Below are 19,376 nucleotides of genomic sequence, written 5' to 3' on the forward strand. Positions count from 1 at the left end.
TAATCTGCTTTCTGAACTTCTGAATTGGGCCAATAAGTTGGATTTCCTGAAACCCAGGAATCTTAAAAACATAAGTATTTATCAATAACAGTTAATCTCCTGAAAGATTGGGAAGTGAAGAATAAACAGACAAAGAGTGAAAACTACCAAACCTCACAGTATTTCAGGGAGACAAAAGTCACTAACCAGCCCAAACAAAGACTGAAAGGTGATTTTTAAATTAAGTCCTTCCTGTAGCAATTTCATAGCATTGATCACCCAGCAACTAAAACGCCATCCTGAGCCATCTCTATCTTTGCTGGGGACAGTCTGAATACAGCAATGAGGCCACTGTTGTACAAAACCTTCCAAATTAAGTAGGTCCAAGAGTTTTAAAATTTAATAACAACAGATGCCATAAAAAACCCCTATACATGAAAAAAATTTTCAACAGAGACAACTGGGACAGTAGGATGCATTTACACCAACCCTGAAATCAGCTCACCACACACTGTTTATGTGCAGGGGCCCTGGAGAGGTGCAGATTGCAGAGGGATTAGTAACACAGCAGGTTTCAAAACCAGATTGTTGTGATGATTGCAGGGAAAAAATAAGGGGCCCTGATTTCTGACAGGATGCTTTTGATAAATGAGTCTCCCACGGGCTGGAGCTATTCTTAGTAGTCTACAAGGAGGCAAAAAGTAGTTGATCACCTGTTGCCATGTAAACCGAATTCAATTCATCATACACTTTCTCTAGAAGGGTTTCATGATGTGAAGGAACAGACCAGGAGGAATGCAGCTATGATCACATCCCTCTGCCATGCAAGTCTGGCACAGTATTTAATCCTTTTAGATTGGGCCTGCATAAGCAGCAGCACAGACAACTGCTGTGTGAGGAGAACAATGTTCCCTTCCTCGGGGACGCCAGTAGCACAGGAAGTCACTTAATTAGTCTCTCAGGCCACTGAGCTTTTAGAACAGATGCTTTGCCAATTAATTTCCCCTCATCTGCAGCAACTCTTGTTGTTAGGTTTTCTTTCAGTTTCCTTTACCCATCACAACCACCTGCTGTTTGCAGAGCAAAATCATCATTCTTTTTTCTTCTTCTTTTTCTTCTTCACAGCTCCTGGCAGCACAGAGTTCTCTCTGTGATTGCTGTTCTGTCTCTCCTGCTGGCCATTTGCAGACACCAACCGAGGCAAATCTTTGCAGATCTGGTCACACTCTGCTGGGTCTATTATTTTCTCTTGAATATTATTGTCTCTCCTCATTTTCTTCTTCTTCTTTTTTTTCTGGTTGGGCTCTACATAACCCTGACTCTGATCCTGGCTGGAGCCCTGGGACAATGCAGGGAGAGCACTTTGCTTCAGGATATCCGCAGCTGACACGGCAGCCTCCCGGCACCTTTGCCACTCTTGGTCACTGTCTGTGTCACTGGAAAGGTAACAAGAGGGAAGGAAGTTGTGTTGCATTTTTGCCTTGAATTCACCCAAAACTTGGACAGCAGAGTAATTTGGGATGAGAACACACAATAAACACCCAGTGGCTCCCACACCTACAGTCTGCATTTAACCAGTCTGAAGGCCAATGTGTTCTTTACACACTCTAGGAGGGGAAAGAAAATCTCCCACAAACATTTCTTGTTCCTCGGCACTAAAAAAGAAACAAAATTCTGGTCTAGTCAAATACAGGAATCATAAACGCACACTTCTCAAGCTCTTCAGCTTCCTATTCCCTCGTGGGAGTCCCAGCTGCCTCTGAAATGTGGGATGCAACAGTACCTGAGGAGCAAAGCAGCTGCCAGCACCTCACCTGGAGCTAACTGGCCTCCTCCTCCTTGCTGCAGGGCAAGGCTCCGGCTTCCCACAGTCTCCAGGGACAGAGGAAGAGAAGAGGCGAAAACCTGAAGTATGGAAAGGGGGGTTTTAGGCAGAATATAAAACAGAGCTGGAAGCAATCAACTGCTGTTTCCCTGGAAGCCTCAGTGCTGTTTCTGTATTTCCACAGTGCTTGACAGCAATTATTTGGGACTGTGTGGGAGGACTTGGGGCACAGAGGTCAGAGCTGCAAAGTAACAGCCCCCACAGACACCACCAGAGGCTCTTTCAGAGCAGATGTTTATTAGTCACTTGGATGTCCTGTCCTGGTGATGGACAGGATCCATCCCACCTGTCAGCAGCTAAGAGTCACAAAACAGCCACAGTGGCTGAGACTGGAACTCACCATCATCTTCAGAGTCAGACTGTGCCAACGAAGTCTGCGATGGCCCTGATGAGTCCTTCAAGACAGTGATGAAACTAAACAGAAAACCCCAGTCAGATCTTAGACAGGTTTGTGCAAACTGAGCTACAGCTGGGTATTTCTGGGAAACAAGACTAGAGGGAGATGTTGCACAGATCCTTTTTGGTTAGTGAGGCTGCCTCAGCTCCCTGTTTCCAGAGCAGACCAGGCCTTCTCTCCTCAGAAATGGAAGCCACAAGAACAGTTGAAAACCAACATTTCTAAAGCCAGCTCTGAACAGCAGGAATTCCAGTTCTCCAGGGTCATGCTTGCACAGCAGATAGAGTGGCAGCCCAGGACCAGGCATTCTGCCAGCACAGCCCTGATCCAGGCACTGGTGTAGGTTTTAAGAACAAATCAAAGATTCTCCTGCCAGCCTTTACAGGATGGAAGTCTCTTTTCTCCCCACCAGATGTTCACCACAGAGGCAAATGAAGACAACCAGTGCTGCACAGAGAGTGATTTTGACCAGATGGGCACAGCACATCAGCAAGGTTAGGTCACAGAATATTGGAAGCTTGTACTTAATACAGGCATGAAGGAGACAAGATGCTGAATTTCCTGGGTTTAGCACACAAACACATCAGTGTAACTGACCCACAGAACACAGGCTTCAAGCCTTGCACACCAGTACCTGTCTAGCATGGTTCCCAGTTTCTTTGCAACGTGTGCTCTGAACTCTGGAGTCGTCTGGAGCTCATTGTCACCCTCCTTGCGGCCGATTGCCTCACGCCCGTTTGAAATAAGAACAAGGATTATCTCTTTCGAGGCCAATAACATCTGGCCCTCTCACCCAAAAACATATTCTCCTGTTCAGATTTAAGCATCATTTCAGATTATGGTTGGACTAATTCCCCCAAACAGAAACTTCCCCTTTCAGTATGAAGTATCACAAGGAACAAAGTAGAAGCAGCATAAATATTACACATTAATTTTTTGTTCAGGGAAACATTAAGTCTGAAACCAGAAGCAAAAATACCTCAGGCTTGGCTGATCTTTAGGCTGCAACCGATCCTTTCTAAAGCCCCCTGAAAGTAGCAAAGCACATTTAGAGACTTGCGGCCAGGACCTCCTTAACCCCCGTCAGGCACATGTTATATATTTATAAATTATTTATAAATTATAATGCCTGAAAAACAGCCCTGGCCCACTTTCGGGGGAGAACAGTTATGAGGGGAAAGGGGAACTCCTCTCAGGCCAGGACTGCCGGGAGGGGGCTCTGGGCCTGGCTGGAGGCCGGACATGGCCTCGGGAGGGTTGGGCAGAGCCTCCTCCACTTCTGACACCGGCACCGCGGCACAGAGGAATCCCCAGGGTCACGAGGAGCAGCGGAGGGGACCGGACCGGACCGGCGGGGCGGGGAAGAGAGGGGAGAGCACGCCGCAGCGGGGGGAGCAGAGCCCAGCCTGTGCACCGCCTCTCACCGCCGCACGGCTCCGCCCGTGCTGCCGCCAGCGCGGTGCAGTCCCAGGCAGCCTCCCGGAACCGCGCGGCCGCTTCACCGCTGCTGTCCGAGTCCGAGCCGGTGTCGCTGTCCGGGCCCGAGACGCCCCTGGGCGCCGCCATCTTGCAAGCGCGGGACACGCTGGGCGCTGTGGTACGGCCGCAGCGCATGCCGGGAGCTGTAGTCCGGCCGCATAGCATGCCGGGAGCTGTAGTCCAACACGGTCCCCCATACCCGAAATTCATAAACTCATTCTTGTTTTAATCAGCTTTTGGAGGATACGGTTCATGTCTTTGGGGCCCTGGTAAATTTCTAATCAGTTACTACACTGACATCAAAATTTTTGCTGGAACGTAGAAGTTGTGCCCAACCCTGCTGCTTTGTTGACTGGTTGAAAACAAGAGAGCTGCTTTGTTAAAGATTTTCACCGCTCTGCAGGTAGGACTGCTTTGTGTGCTCCTCATGCCATCAGCACTATCACGTTAAGTGCTACATTTTCATCTCAACTTGAAATTTTTTGGTGTGATACAACGTGTTTGGTGATTCCAGGTGGGCTTCTTGCTAACCATTTTGCTGTGGGTTTTGCCGAGCCTACGTGCAGGAAAGCAGCAGGAAGACTTCGTATAACTGTTTTTATCCTGCTGGACGCTTCCCGGCTTGCACGTTCCAACCTTCACACTAGAGCTGTGCAGTCTCAGGCTGCCTGGCAGCAGACAGGCCGCTGCCTATATCCTTGGGCTCTTTCATTAGCTTCCCTTAGTTTCTTCACTATTCCCTCATAAAATTCACCTGCTGTAGTGGAAGACCTTGGTTTAGGATTCGCCCATTCTCCACTGTGTAAAAGAACAAGCAATTTGGGGCTGTTTTGTACCTTGGAGTCCTCAGGACTGGTGGGGTGCCCTCAGAGCTGGGACAAACCCCCCAGAAGTGCCTTCTCGGGCAGGTCACCTCCTCTCCCCTGCTTTGGTCCCTCTGTTTCTTTGGTTTCTCTCAACCGCATAAATACCTTTATCAATATCTAAATGCCTTTATCAAGCTCTCTGTTTCCATCCTGGAGCTTCTCAGCTCAGATCCTTTCCATCCTGAATCTGTTCCTCAGCTCAGACGCTTAGCACTCTACTCTCGTAAGTCAACAATTTGTTTCCCCTCAAACTTCCTTCCTTCCCTTTCCGTCCTTCCTTCCTTTTCCGTCCTTCCTTTTCTTTCCTCCCTTCCTGCTTGGGCCGAGCATTCGCTACGAACTTCTTGCAGTCCCCGGAGGCCGCCGTTTGGACGCGGCCCCCGCCCCTCCCCGGGCAGCAGAGCCGCCCACGCCCGCAGAACCGGGGGTCGCGGCGGGGGCCGAGCGCGGGCGGAGCAGCCCGAGCCGTTCGCCCCGGAGGAGCCCGAGGTAACGAGCGCCCGCGGGGTCTGCGTGGGGCCCGGGCTGAGGAGGGGCCGCGGGCAGCGACGCTGGGTTCGCGGAGCCGCCGCGGTCGGTGGGGCGGGGGCAGAGCCCTTCCGCCGGCCGCGCTTCCGGGCGGTCAGGTGACGGGGCCCGGCGGAGCGGCGGCTCGGCACGGGCGCTGCGGGGAGCCCGGACCCGCCGGTGAGCAGGGCCGGGCCGGGCCGGGCGGGGGGCGGTGTGGGGAGCCGGGGCCGGGCTGCGGCTCCGAGGCCGAGCCGGGCCGGGCCCGGGCGCTGGGAGGCCGGAGCCGCCTGCGCCAGCTCCAGACGAGCGGGGCGGAGACGCCGCGGAAGCCCCGGCCTCGCCCGGTGCCTCTGGAACCGCGGCCGCGGGCCCGGCGCGTGTCCCCCGAGCTGCCGGCCGGGGTTTGTCCCCGGAGGCGCCGCGCCAGGGCCCGCAGGTGCCCGGGGCTGCGCTGTGCGGGGCCGGACCCGCCGCCAGCAGCGATAGATGGCTCTGGCTCTGGCTCTGGCTATGTCGCGAGGCGTCAGCTGCTGGTGCACGACATTGGTTATATTTTGAGACTTGCTCGTATATTAAGACTCGCTTGTGACTTCTTAAATCACGCCTGTTGTATATAATAACTGTTGTATTTGATAGTTTTACGTTTTGCTGCTAACCTGGGGTAGCCAGGCACGTCTGTCTCACACGGCACTGCAAACCAGGAAAACGCTGGGGCAGCATTACCCAACTGGTTATATTCCCTTTTTTTTTTTTTTTTTTTCCCTTTGGACTTTGTGAGGTAAGAGGATAAAATCTTTGTTGAAAGATTTTTCTTGGAGTCTATATTAAACCTTTATGGAACAGATAAAAAAAGCAATTACTTTAATCACCAGAGGGTTTTTACTGTTTGCATTTACAAGGTACATGGACTCCTCAGTGTTCCCGAAGCAGCCCTTCAGCTGGCCCTTACCTGCCAGCACTGACTGTAACACAGATGTGCATTGCAGAATCCCACTTAATGAAACGAGGCCAGCAAGGGCACGTTGGGCTGGAAAGCAAATGGCTGCTTTTGCAAGAGCAAGTGATCACATGAATTCATGTTTTGGGACCACTTTGTGGTGATATTAAAATGCAGGTGCCCAATACGGGTTACAGGAAGTGGAAAGATGAACTTGAGAAATGTTCCCAAGGAGTTAAAATGTAACATGTTTGGGGGACAGAAAAGAGTAAAAAGGTAGTGAGAGATAAATATGTATTTAATGATTAACAACAAGACAGTTATGTGTTTGTTAAAAATATCTAAAATGACTGTCAAGAAGTCCATGCACTTTCTTCTAGGCATTGTCAGCAGTTTTCAGCTAAGGTTACCTGGTTGTACTTGAAGCCCAGGCAATTGTAATATGTTAAGTATCAGATTGTTGTTAAACTTAGGAGTGGGCATATTTATATAAACTCTCAGTAGTAGTTTTAGATTTAAATTGGTTTTCTAATGTGAATTTTCCTTTTGTAAAAAAATTTCAGTGTCAGAAAATGACACTATTACTTTAGGGATAAGAAAAATACACTGACAAATCTTCTTTTTGATTTAAACTGCAAAAGGTTCAGGAACTAAATCAGAACTTGTTTCATAAACAAACTAGATTTGGATTGTTTAAATTTCAGTAATCTTAGCTAAAATAAAATTTATTAGGAAAGAAATATGGAAAAGGGTCTTTCCTGTGGAATTGACATCCAACAGTGCTGCTTGTTTTATTTCATTGTTATGGCAAAGAGGAACAAACTTTGAGTTTTGTTAATAAACTAGCCAGACTTCTATATCCTCACCAGAACCTTTTCTCATTGTTCATGAAAAAAATTAAATATTTGAGACATCCTCATGTCATGCTGTGAACATGTATTCCAGGACTGTTTTGTATAGCTGAAATTAGCTTCTAATTTATATTCCTTCTTTGCCTTTCCCAGGTTGAATTAATGTTGAATTAATGCTGTTTCCAGCAGATTTTTTTGGTGTACCTTAACTTATGGTGAAAACTCCTCTAGCCTGTCTTGAAGTGTTTTTCCTGTGTTTTGAGGGCTGGGCAGTGCACTTTGTGTACTTTGGCAAGTACAGTCATTTGCTGAGTTCAGAAGTGTGGTCATTGACAGTAGCCACTCAGCTTGTGCTTTCCTGGTGTACAGTAGCTTTACAGATGAAGTTTTTAAAATATGAGGGGAAAATTTCTTTCTTACTGGCTCTCAGTGAGATCTATACCCAGCACATGGACATTCCCAGTCCCCTGCACTTACTCCTGTCGTGGACCTCCTGTGCTCTCAGCTGTCACCACACCTTCAGGTCCTTTTGGAGTTCCACCCTCTCATGTACCTCCACTTCCATGTCTTCACGCTCCACCAGCTTTCTGTATTTATTTAGGAAGCCTACTTGCAAATGCGTTCCTTGTTTCTTAACTGTTCCTCTGCTGCCACTCTTGATTCTTGGCTGTAGTAAACATCAGTCATTTTTCAGAAAAACCTGTTGGGATATAACATAGGGATTGTGGTTTAAAGGAAATAACCAGCTAATCTAGATGGCTTTTAGGAAACAAAGATACTGTTTTCCTGTAAATACGTAGAGAGCAAAGAAGTAAGAAGGAGAAAAGGCAAGATCTCGGAATGCCTGCAGTTAGGTATCAGCTGATTTTTATATCCTTTCCCTTGTTTTGTTTGTTGCTCATCATGCCTCCAGGGTTGATTTGGAGACCTGATCTGAAAGACAAGTTTGTAGCAAACCTTGACTGGCATCCCTCAGTTGTGTTTTCTTAACCCCTGAAGTCATGTTCTATCCCAGTGTACTCACAGTCTTCCTCCCAGACTCTAAGGCAAATTGAGAATGGGGTTTGGCCTGTTGTGTTAGTTGTTGGTTTTTTTAGTTTGTGATTTGCATATGGTTTGTTGTTTTTTTTTTCCCCAGAGAGTTTTGCCTCAGAGTTTAAGAAGTTTGAGTGACTGTTCAATTTTGAGCTCATTCTGCACTCAGAACAAGTTCCATTTGCAGTTGAATCCCTACTTTAGGATTCAGAGTACACTCACAAGCTACACAATATATGATTATCAAATGTAAATTTAGCCACTGGAAGCTGTTTCATGTTTGCTTCTTTATATATGTGCAGATGTACAGAGCCCAGCAGCATTTGTTACAGACCAGTTATGTTAAACTGGGATATTCCAGGGACAAGAGCAAATGTTTGAGAAGGGTTTTATTTTTACTGTTGCATTTTGCTATGGTTTTGCTATTTTAAATTGGTTATGTCCTAACAGGTCACTGGGCCCCATCAGCCAATGAACAAATACTTAGGATCCCCAGCAGAGATTAAGGAATGACCCTGTTCTAGTAAAGGAGATTCAGTGCCTGTTGCATTATGTCATTTTAATCTTTCTTCTGTCTCAGCCATCTTTATTCCATATCATTACTGATATTTCTCTGGATTTCTTTGTCATCTTTCTTCATAACATTTTATTTATTTGTTGTAGTTACTAAAATGGAGGGTTTTTTTCAGTAAGTTTTTGTGGAGATACAGATGTTATCTTTTTGACAAGTCTTCAGATTCATTGTGTTAATATACGGAATTTAATTTGGAAAAAGGAATTTTTTTTTCCACATTGGTATTAGGGACTCTGAATTTATTTGCCTCTTGTACACATCCTTTCCTTGTGTTATATGTCAAAATGTTTCTTGTGACCATTCCATAAAGGGATGCAGTATTTTTTACAGTGTTTTGAACTCCTTAGTTTTAAGGAGGTTTTCTCAATTTTTATATTAATATATATAGGTCCAAGTTGATACATTTTTACTTGAACTACTGAGCAAGACAGGCTGAAGATTCTGGTTGTAAGGATGTGTGAAAAATCCAAGTGTCTTTGGCATACAGTTTGTGGGTTGGCAGCATTTCCATCTGCCTTGATCTAATGTGGATTTTAACTTTGTACAATGAACTGAGTGTAAATGGAGTCGTGGTGTGAAATGCTAAGAGTCAGCACTACTGAAAGCAGCGTATGTTGAAGTGCAGCATCTGTGAATACAAATCTCCCTTCTGGGACACCGTGCAAAATGATGTAACGGAGTGAAAAAGCTCTGCAGAGATAGGTTTCACCTGCTGTAACTGAGTGTTTGCTGCAATTCTTCACAAGGTCCGGGTGTGATGCTTTCCTGACGGTGCAGTGGGGTTGTATTGTAGGAAAAAAAGCTGTTGGCAATAACAGCTGGAGATCCTGAGGCTTTAGTTGGCTGCCCTGCACCTGAGCTGCAGCTCTGCTACAAAGAGGCAACACAAAAGAAAGCCTTTAGTGCTTGGGGGGTAAGTTGGAAAAGAAATTACCTTCTGAAAAATTCATATTGCCCTTTGAAAATGCTTCACTGTTTGTACACTTGCAAAAAATTCAGATAATCTGAATCACCTGTTTGTTTCTCACAGCTTTATCTAAGTATTCCTGTTCCTGCAGCATCAACACAATGTTAGAGTTTCATGAAAAGCATAGTGAAATATTTGAAACATTTTTGTTTTAGTGAATTAGTTTTCAGTAGCTACTGAAACTCTCTTAGTTCTTGGATTGCAAATCTTGTACTGGCAAAAGTGTTTCTAGGAATCTAAATGCCTTGTGCTCAGTCTCAAAGTTTTAGGTACTGTGGAATTTACATATGAAGGAATTGCACTGTAGAAGTTGTTGCTACTGAAATAAAAGGAATGCTGTTCTTTGGTAAATATGATTATGTTAATGAGAGGTGAAAGCATGGAAGTAAAATTCAAGCACATTAAGGTACAATTTTTAATATTTCTGCATTACTACCTTACTACTAGATTAGAAATGTTTAATATTTTGAAAGTACTAGGAATGTTTGATTATCAACATTGCTGTGATAGCAGCAATATACTGCTCAGGAGAGAATTCAAGTTCTAAGCCACCTTTGCTTGCCAGTATTGTCATTAATATTCCAAACTGATGAACATTGAATTTAAAACTCTGCATTGTCAGTCTGTTCAAACTGTGAATTACTTCCTGATTGAATTCTGCTTCCGACTGCCCTCTCAGTTATAAGTTGTGTTGAATTTTGGAAGAGCATGTATGACTAGGTGAGCTCATTCTCCTTACAGCAAATGGCATTTATCAGAAAATACCGGGGGGTTGTTTTGGCTGTGGATGCTTATCAGTAACAGTAAAATACAGGTCACACATCAGCCAGGTCATCCTGTGGGACTGCAAAGTAGCTTAGTCTCTAAAAAAAGATCCCTCTTGGCTATGTTAAATTAAAACCATCAACAACAGGATTCAAGAGCTTCCTAGATAAATCACTACCAGTTTGGAATGGGGCCAGAATGCAATGTTCATAATGCCAATAATTATTTAGGTTTGTTTGGTTTTTTCCCTTTCTCACAGCTAGGATACCAAGAGGAAAATTTTCTTGACCTTGTTTGGGCAGTCCTTGAGGATGGCAAGCAAAGGACCCACGACTTCTGCATCAACAAAGAGCTCCAGTACTGGAGGGACCAGTGGCAGCAGTAGCAGTAATGGTTCTGGGGACAACACTAATCAGGACAACACTTTTGAATGCAACATCTGTTTAGACACTGCCAAGGATGCAGTTATCAGCTTGTGTGGGCACCTCTTTTGGTAAGTGCTGCAGCCCCACACATCAGCCAGAACACCATCTATCTGATCCCATAAAAACCTGTGATGTTTGTAACTCTAGAGGAGGGACTGTGGGTTTGGTTTAGGAGAAGCTTGGGTTTGCTCCTCAGCTGGTTTTCTTTGCTTGTGTTCCAGGGAGTGGGTTTCCTGTGTCTTAAACTCCTTGTACTGCTGGATTATTGTGTAAAAGCAAACAAACAAGCAGCTCCACACAGACAGTTCAGTGCTCATTGATACTGTTTGCCTATGTGTGTTATTTTATTTGTGCTGTCTGGCCTAGCACAGATGTGTTCTTTAGATCTAAATTCCTTTCTGACCTCAGCATACCTAAACCTGGATATTAATCTGGGTTCTGCAGGTCAAATTGTAGTTTCTCCTACAAGCTTGCTTTGTTTTTTTTCCTTTGAAATCATAAAAAAAGAAAAAAAAAATAGGCAAGAAGCTTTTACATATGGGCAATTTCTCTTTTCCCATGATACTGCACTTGCGTTAGGAACTTTTTAGTTCTTTAATTTGACTTAGAAATAATGTACAGCACAGATAATATATATGCAGAATTTCTGATGTGGGTAATTTGGTTTGAATATACCCTTTCTTGATTGTGAAGAATTAAAGGGTTGACATGGCCAAATGTGGGGGGGTTGGAGTTTATTTTACACAGTGGGCTAAATCTTTAATAAAAAAGAAGCCTGAAAGTGCTTTTCTCCTGTGCAAATATACATAACATCTGAAAATCCAGGATTTTATTTGGGGAGATGGAAAATCACTGGCTTAGGGCGTGTTAAGATAAAATAACATTAAATTATTGCACAAAGGGATTTGGAATAATGGAATCTTAAAAGTACCAGGTGTCTTGTCTGAATGGTGTTATTGAGACCATTTTGAAAGCAGATGGCTGTTTAGTAGTTTTATCTTGTAGTTGCTTGTCTTTGACCGTTTTTTAATTTGTCATAGCAATTTAATCTGTATAATGGGAATTTCTCTGCCCTGAGCAATTGAGTCTGAACTCAATAGCTGACCCTGCTCTGAGCATCAGGTTGGACTAGAGGTTACCTGAGGTACCCTCCAACCTTAGCTATTCCATTGATTCTGTGAATATGGCTGATGTTTCAGCTCAATTTCTAAGATCCTAAAGTCTCATTACTGACATCTTGCTCATTTGCATCTTGACTTTGGGATAGCTTTTCATTGTATCAGAAGAGAAAATTTGTACAATAAACTCTAAGATTAATGCAGCCTCTGTCTGGGCCTTTGGTATGGATGAGGACCCAGGCGTGGGAGATGCACAGAACCACATCAGGAATTTAGATTGCATAGCCTGAACAAAAACCAGTGGAGATCAGTCTTGGGCTGTGTTTGCAAAAATTATTTTAATGGGAGGCTACAGAACTGGCCTAGCTGGATTCCAGGATTCTGTTGTCACCAAGCTGTGCTATCCCTGTTCGCTGCACATTTGTCATGTAGAGTTCAGTAACTAATTCTATTTTCCTCTCTTTTTCTGCTCTGTGAACAAATTGTCCTGGGAATGCTCACAGTTGGCCTTGTTTACACCAGGTAAGGCTGGTTTTCTTTTACTTTGTCTTTCATCAGCTCCAGTTGCTCAATAAAGCCCTTGGTTCTCTGGAGTATCCCCCGCTCTTTTCAAATGTGCTTTTCTCTCCAGGACAGTCACAACCTGCTCACGCAGCTTAATGTGCAACAGCTTGCAATCTGCTCTTCGAGCAACAAGAAAACTTAGATTCTGTTCCACTTGCCTCCACTTTTGAGTTTCTTAAACCCTGCATAATTGCAGTTTTGGTACAATTACTGTTGGAGCTTGCAGGGTTTAGTTTGCAGGTTTAAGTGCTGAGTGTACTTCTCTTTGCGTACATAGTGTTTTACATTATGGTACCATTATAGAGAATGTGGATGACAGGAAGGCTATCTGCACTAGCCCTTGGCCTTTGCAGTCTATGCTTCAGTTTGCAGGACTGCTTGTACTCTTTATTTCATATTTTACTCCAGCACAAATCTGAGTATGTACACATCAGCAAGTTGTTCCCACCAGAACAACAGCCTAAGTGCCAACTCCACTTTGGGGAGTACTTGGGACTTACTAAAATGTTTTGCTCCAGAACTTTGTGAGAAATTGCTAAAGTCTTTCTGCCTGGCTGCAAATGAGGTTTTGCACAGTTATTTTTGTGGTATTTTAGTGGTTTTCTTATAATTTCCTTTCTTTTAGTGGCTAGAGACCAGGCCAAACAGACAAGTGTGTCCTGTATGCAAAGCAGGAATCAGTCGAGATAAAGTTATTCCTCTGTATGGAAGAGGTAGCACTGGGCAACAGGACCCCAGGTAAGAAACCTAAATGCAACTATTTTCATTTGAAAATTAAAGATGAAACTTTAGGGTCTTAAGATTAAGCTGTTAAAGTGCTGAATTCAGAGTTTTAAATACTTTGTCAAAAGACATAGAGCTGATATTTCTGCCAAATACTTCTGGCTTTTTCAGGGCCTGGGTTTACATACATTTCTTGTTCTACTGGCAATTCATTTTAATTTGAATCAAGTGTTAATTATCAGTTGCAAGTGGCAGGTTGCAGCAATTATTATCTGATCAGAGAAGCTTATATTAAATGTTCACGTCCTCAGTTTTTAGCCTTTGCAATGGGTGTTTGTTATTCAAAAGTGCAGCATTATGTGCTGCTGAAGGTGCAAAGCTGCGTGGTTGGCTCGCTCACACACTGCTCCAGCTCTGCTGGATGGCTCCAGGAGGCTGTCTTTTAATGGTGATTCTGCATTATTAGCCAGGCTACTGCAGATACTGTTGTCACATGTCCTTGCACTCAAGCTAATTTCACAACTTCCTGCAGAGAGAAAACTCCACCACGACCCCAAGGACAGAGACCTGAACCAGAGAACAGAGGGGTAAGTGATCCAACAAGCTTGAGTGGTTTAGTTGTTTTTATTGATAGTGGTATTTATTCATCTGGAGGACATAATGTGTGTGAGAGAACCTGCATGAGGATCCTGCAGCTTACACATTCTGCTCTTCCCCAGCTGGTTGTTCTTGAATCATTGACAGCTGTGGTGTGGCAGAGAGCTCCATTCCTGTGGTACCCTTTAGCATCCCAAAGAACAGCCCATCTTGGATCATGCTTCAGAACACAGCCCAGTGTGGTATCACTGGAAAAGCTGTTCATACTTGATTGTTCTCCACGTTTAAATACAAGAAACACTTTGCATTGAAAATTCTTTGTGCAAGTGTATTTCTGTCAAAACATACGTGTCATTAATTAATCCACTTATTAATTTAGATTTTTGACACTGACACCTGCTTCTCTCATTTCGATGGGATGTTACTGTACCATGGCATTACAAGCAAGAGGAAGTCAATATCTGTTGGATGCATGCTAATTTGAAGAGGGATCAGTGGTTTTGTTGAGGAGATTACATAGGGTGAATGTAAACAGTAGCTGGCACAGATGGAGCAGACATGGGAGTAGGCGGTAGGACAGACCACAGTGTTCTTCAGCATGATGGCAGCAAGCATGACCTGATGAAACAATGGCACATTTCCATGTAACTCAGCCTGGAGTCCTTGGAGAGGATTGTCTCCCTCATGCTTCAAGCAAACAACTCTGCAGGGTGTGATTAAGGTGCATCTGTATTGAATGTATTGGGAGCTCAGCTGTTCTCTTTCACTAGAGCATTACTGCCTTATTAAATCAGCTCCTGTACCTTACTTGAACCTTTCAGCTGGTGCTGCTGTAAATCAGAGGGATGGGGTATGAAGGCAGGGCAGTAGTGGTGCTGTTCTCTTCATATCCTGTACCTGCCACAGAGAGCTTTGCTGTCCCTCAGAGTTAGTGGCAAAAAATGCTTGAGAAGAGTATGGTCAAAAGACCAACTCCTCAAATCAAGGGTCAACCAAGAAACATTTGGCTTTTATTGTATAAGTAAAATCATCTTTGTCCTCCCGTTGTTGGTGGTGATAAACCAGAGGGTCTTTCAGTACTGGTATCATTGTTTTAATCCTGAGGTGAGAGGACAGATTGCTGGATTACAGAACTGTGGGCTCTCCATAGTGTTTAGTCATGACACAAACCCCCTAGATTCACACACAGTTCTCAAACAGCACACTGCTTCTGCAGAGCAGGATTCATCTCAATTCAGAGCACTTATCTTTTGACTTGATGTGGTATTTTAGTCTGGATCCCTCGGGGTCAGTGTTATTGCATTGTAACTTCCTTTTTTCCTCCTTTTCTTATGTCTTGCATTACTGCCCCAGGTGATTTTGCCACCTTGAATTCCCATGGTAATTTTTTTGTGGTTTTCCTTCAAATGCTCTATGCATCCCACTGGCAATTTATCATTTCACTGTTTAACTGATGCACATATATCACAAATACCAATTTAGTTTATTTTCTTAAGTACCTTTCTTATATGGCTAACAGCTGTTAACACATGATACATTGTTAAGACATTCTAAATAGAATTCCTTCTTGTGATTTTGATACATTGGCAGATACCTACTACTTTAAGTTGAGAAAGGTTACAGTTGAGAAACACTGTCCTAATTTGTGGCCCTCAAGCAAGAACTGCAGTTGCTAGTTTTCATTTTCTCAAACCTTTGGGTTGCTTGGTGTGTTTGTTGCTCTCTGAAACATTTTAAAGCCAGGAGAGCTAGGAGGATCTCTACAAAAGTGTGTCAGACTGAAAGCTGCCAGGCAGCGTGGCCCTCCTTCAGCCATGGGAAAGCCAGTGAGAGGGAATGTCTGCACGTCCACAAAATACTCTGAAATAGGCTCTAAGTTATTACCTTTTTGTCTTCTGTTCTTTGTTCTCTGCAGGGATTCCAGGGCTTTGGTTTTGGTGATGGTGGCTTCCAGATGTCATTTGGAATTGGGGCGTTTCCCTTTGGTATATTTGCAACAGCCTTCAACATAAACGACGGGCGACCTCCTCCAGGTACCACAGATCCTTCTGTCCCATCACAGACAGACATTTTACAAACTCTTAAATAATCTGCTAAATGGCAAAATATTCTGAACAGTAACCAGTGCTGTCAATAGAACCACAAAATGAGGGCAAAAACACTCTGTAGGCAACGTGGTCTGTGGCTGGTATGTTTTGTACACAGACTTAAAAAAGAAGCAAGTTTGTCACTTCCATATAATTTGCTGAAGGCCCTCCTGGGAGACCAGTGACTGCAGGGAAAAAGTGGCACTGGAGACTACTCTCCTCTAATTCAGGTGTCTCCTCTGGTACACCAGCAGACTTCTCCTGAAAAATGTGACAAATTGGACTAGACTTTCTAATAATAATAAAAAGGAGTCACTAGGGGTGTATCAAGGAGACCCAGATTTTAAAAACAGCAGGAAAGGACCATTTCCTAAAAGATGAGAAGGAAAAATTTAAATTGGTGCTCTGTACCACAAAATTATGAATGCAAAGATTGTTCATTTTCAGAAATTTATCTCCGAGACAGTCATCTGTATTCTACAAGAAGTAACTTTCCAGTGAAATTACTTCATGTTTTTGATTAACCAAAACCAGTTGGGTTACTCCAAGGGGTGACCTTGCTCTCTAACAGTGAAGTAATCTCTAGAGAACCTCCTCCCCATCTTCACTGTAGACAAACTGAATCTGTTTTGAACAAGAACACCTACTGCCCAGGGTTTTCTGAACTTATTTTGTGAAAGGTTATACCTGGCAAATCTTCCACCATGTCATATGGTACAGGAATTATGAGAAACAAACTCATTCTTCACATCACACCAGTGTTGCCAAGTCCTGTGCTGTCCTTGGGTCAAATTATCTTCCCTATTAACTATAGTTCAGTTTCCCCTGATAATCTGGTGGGGTGGGACTGAACTAAGGAGTCCTGCTTCAAGATACTTGTCTTCCTTCTGATCTGCCCATGCAGCCAGCCAGACTGAGGGTAGGAAGTAGCAATTTTCTCACCAAGCAGATTCTTTGCATATTTTTCAATGTATATATATACTATATTCAGAATATAAACAATCTGAGAGAAAAGGAAGGAGCTGAACTGTTGTTTGTTTTTTTTTTTACTTCCTGTTTTCCAGCTGTTCCAGGGACTCCTCAATATGTGGATGAGCAGTTCCTTTCCCGCCTCTTCCTGTTTGTGGCACTGGTGATAATGTTCTGGCTGTTGATTGCATAAGTCTTTTCCATTATTCTATATATTCATGACCAACAAGGCCACTGAAACAGTTACAAACTGCATCCCCATCCCATTTTAAACCTCGTGGTGTCTGGTTCCATAGCTACCTATGGGCTTCAGGAATTGGTGGTACCACAGCACAATGAGGAATCTCACATTTTGCGCCAGAGTTGGTAATTAAAACATTGGTTTGAAAGTGTATTTCAGCTCAGATATCTTGTACAACAGGTTCCTGCCACAAACCATGGGCCTAGCGTTGAGCTGCGCTCCGAAAGGGAGTGCTGCTTTGAAATCCTGTGCCAATCAGTGACACCAGGTCTGTGGGATACACAGTTATCCCAGCACAGACTGGGCAGGTAAGGAAACTTCTCCAGTGTGACCAGTATCTCCTGCTTTGCAACCACGATGGATCTGCCAGAGCTGCAGATGTTATTTAATGTCTCCATCAACATCTGACCTTCTCCAGGAGATCATCTGCAGCACTGCTGAGACTCTCTGGGGCACAGCACGTGATGTAAATGGAACCAGGTCTGGAGACTGGTTTCTTTTCCGTCTATTATTTCCTGGCGTGATGGAAAACCCTTCCTGATGGTTCTGATGGCTGTTAGAAGAAGGGATACAAATTTATGCTGCAATTTTTTAAAGCCTGAGCATGCTGGAGCCAGACACTGGAAGATTCTCTGGCTGTGGAGCCAGGTGGGGCTGCTGGACCCAGCCCAGTTCCTCACTGACAAACAGTGTTGTCTTCCCCAGCTCTGTGCAGCACCTGTGGCTGCACTCATGGATAATCCCCTCACAACCTCGTCACTGTAGCGACATTTATCTTTCTCAAGGCTTTGAGACTTTCTACAGAAGGTCATGTACTCCAGATAAAATCCTATTACAGATCTGAGATCAGCCTGTTTGGGGAGAGGAACAAAAGGCATCTTTGCATGAGTTTTGAGGTAAAACTTGTCATACTGTAAAATTACACAGGAGGAGACACGAGATCCTGCCTTTGCCAGCACATGCTCAGTAGGGAACATTTGGAAGACCTTCTCCCGTGCCACAGCAGAACAACTACAGCGCAAGAGTCTCTGCAGCTAAAATCTACCAAAGATTTTAATTTGAAGTGCTGGAGGAGACCGCAACCATTAATGTGCTGAGGGGATATTTCAGAAGGTGAGCAATCTGCAGCTGCTTTGGAATCCTATTGGGTATTCAGCTTTAAAGAGTACTCCTCATGTATTTGTGTAGTTTCCTTCAAAACAGGTATGAAAGATTCCCTAGCAGGATGAACAGTTCATATTTCTCTGACTAGGCAATTCCATTTTTTTTTTTTCTCTTACTATTTATAGATTTTTTTGATTCCGGCCACTCGTAGTCATAATGATTTCCTGCAAGATGAATGTTGTGACTTCCCTGGCAGTAGACAGAAAAACTGAAAAGCAAATCAATTAATAGAAACTTTGTTTCAATAGCTTGGGATTTTTTTAGCATATGAAAGAGTTTCCTGGGCAGGACACCTTTAATTAATTGTTATAGAAGTTTATTTATGTAATTATAAACTGTTTCCTTTTAGTGTCAAGGAAGAGTATGACTGAAGTTTAACTTGCCTACCTCCAAAATTCCATCTGGCAAGTAGAATGTTGCAAAGCTTCTGCAGTGTTTTGTCACGTCAGATTTATACCTGATTCAATAATCTGACAGAATATATCGCTCAACTATTTATAGTTGAGGTGGTGCTTCAGCTTTTGTTGTGCAACACTTCTGAGTAGCTGAACTTCGGCATTGGGTTCTTCTCAAGTGTAACTGGGTATCTGGGGCCCTTCCCAGGAGGAAAGGCTGTTTTGTTTGGTTGTCCTACAATGTCGCAGCTTTGGGTTCCTCTCCTGCGCAGTCAGCACCACCTGCTGATGGGAAGGGAAGGTTCATGTGGCAGTAAGGAACGGATTCCTTCTCTTTTTGTACGGAGAAACTCGATACTGAAAGGTTGTGCAGGGAGGAGAAGCCTTTATCCCGTAAAGAGGATAGAGAAGTGACTGCAATACATTCAAAAGGTACTGAAATATATTTAATTAACACATTTTAAAAAACAGAATTTTAATGGATTGGGGGTGGGGATTTCCACCTAGGAGTGAGAGACATAATGGATTTAGAGAAAGCTGCAGAAGCATGACCGAGAGCTCTTATTTTCCGGCAATTCAAGGATGAAATAGTCTAAAAGTGTTAACGCTTGGTTCCCCCTTTCCCTGGTGTGTTTTTGTATGTACCCCTTCCCGTAACCCGACCGCACACGGCCCGGACGGCTCGGTTAGTGCGTTACCGTTCCTCCTCACTAATTTTCACTGTTGTGAAAGTGATTTAGAATTAAAAAATGGTTTTACATTGAGCGGAGTGCGCCGCCGTTCCTTTGCGCTGCCTCGGGGGCGGGAGCGGGGCCCGCCCGGGGCCGCGCCCGCCGCGGCACGTGCGG

At 44.1% G+C, this 19,376-nt stretch overlaps 2 protein-coding genes across 7 annotated transcripts; one reads left to right on the top strand and one right to left on the bottom strand.

Moving 5' to 3' along the window:
• Positions 1 to 352: 352 nt before the first annotated feature.
• Positions 353 to 4,435, bottom strand: C18H12orf43 (chromosome 18 C12orf43 homolog). Of its 4 annotated transcripts, none has more exons than XM_053993999.1 (6): positions 3,554 to 4,435; positions 3,240 to 3,289; positions 2,896 to 2,993; positions 2,205 to 2,278; positions 1,794 to 1,884; positions 353 to 1,415 (listed from the first exon to the last, which is right to left on the bottom strand). In XM_053993999.1, exons 1-6 carry the CDS (start codon positions 3,948 to 3,950, stop codon positions 1,070 to 1,072), a joined length of 1,056 nt encoding a protein of 351 aa, XP_053849974.1. In that variant the 5' UTR covers positions 3,951 to 4,435; the 3' UTR covers positions 353 to 1,069. The 4 variants fall into 4 exon arrangements, with proteins under 4 accessions (XP_053849974.1, XP_053849976.1, XP_053849975.1 ...); XM_053994001.1 differs by having other exon boundaries at positions 3,686 to 4,432; XM_053994000.1 differs by lacking the exon at positions 2,896 to 2,993 and having other exon boundaries at positions 3,241 to 3,289.
• A 507-nt stretch (positions 4,436 to 4,942) lies between these two features.
• RNF185 (ring finger protein 185) lies at positions 4,943 to 19,292 on the top strand. Of its 3 annotated transcripts, XM_053994008.1 has the most exons (8): positions 5,118 to 5,293; positions 9,307 to 9,426; positions 10,505 to 10,738; positions 12,292 to 12,310; positions 12,978 to 13,090; positions 13,608 to 13,662; positions 15,588 to 15,705; positions 16,824 to 19,292. In XM_053994008.1, the coding sequence occupies exons 3-8, from the start codon at positions 10,557 to 10,559 to the stop codon at positions 16,919 to 16,921; spliced, it is 585 nt and encodes a 194-aa protein (XP_053849983.1). In that variant the 5' UTR covers positions 5,118 to 5,293; positions 9,307 to 9,426; positions 10,505 to 10,556; the 3' UTR covers positions 16,922 to 19,292. The 3 variants fall into 3 exon arrangements, with proteins under 3 accessions (XP_053849981.1, XP_053849983.1, XP_053849980.1); XM_053994006.1 differs by lacking the exons at positions 5,118 to 5,293; positions 9,307 to 9,426 and adding an exon at positions 4,943 to 5,095; XM_053994005.1 differs by lacking the exon at positions 9,307 to 9,426.
• The last annotated feature ends 84 nt before the right edge of the window (positions 19,293 to 19,376 follow it).

This window comes from Vidua macroura, chromosome 18, assembly GCF_024509145.1.
Source record: "Vidua macroura isolate BioBank_ID:100142 chromosome 18, ASM2450914v1, whole genome shotgun sequence".
In the NCBI taxonomy this organism is placed as follows: Eukaryota; Metazoa; Chordata; class Aves; order Passeriformes; family Viduidae; genus Vidua; species Vidua macroura.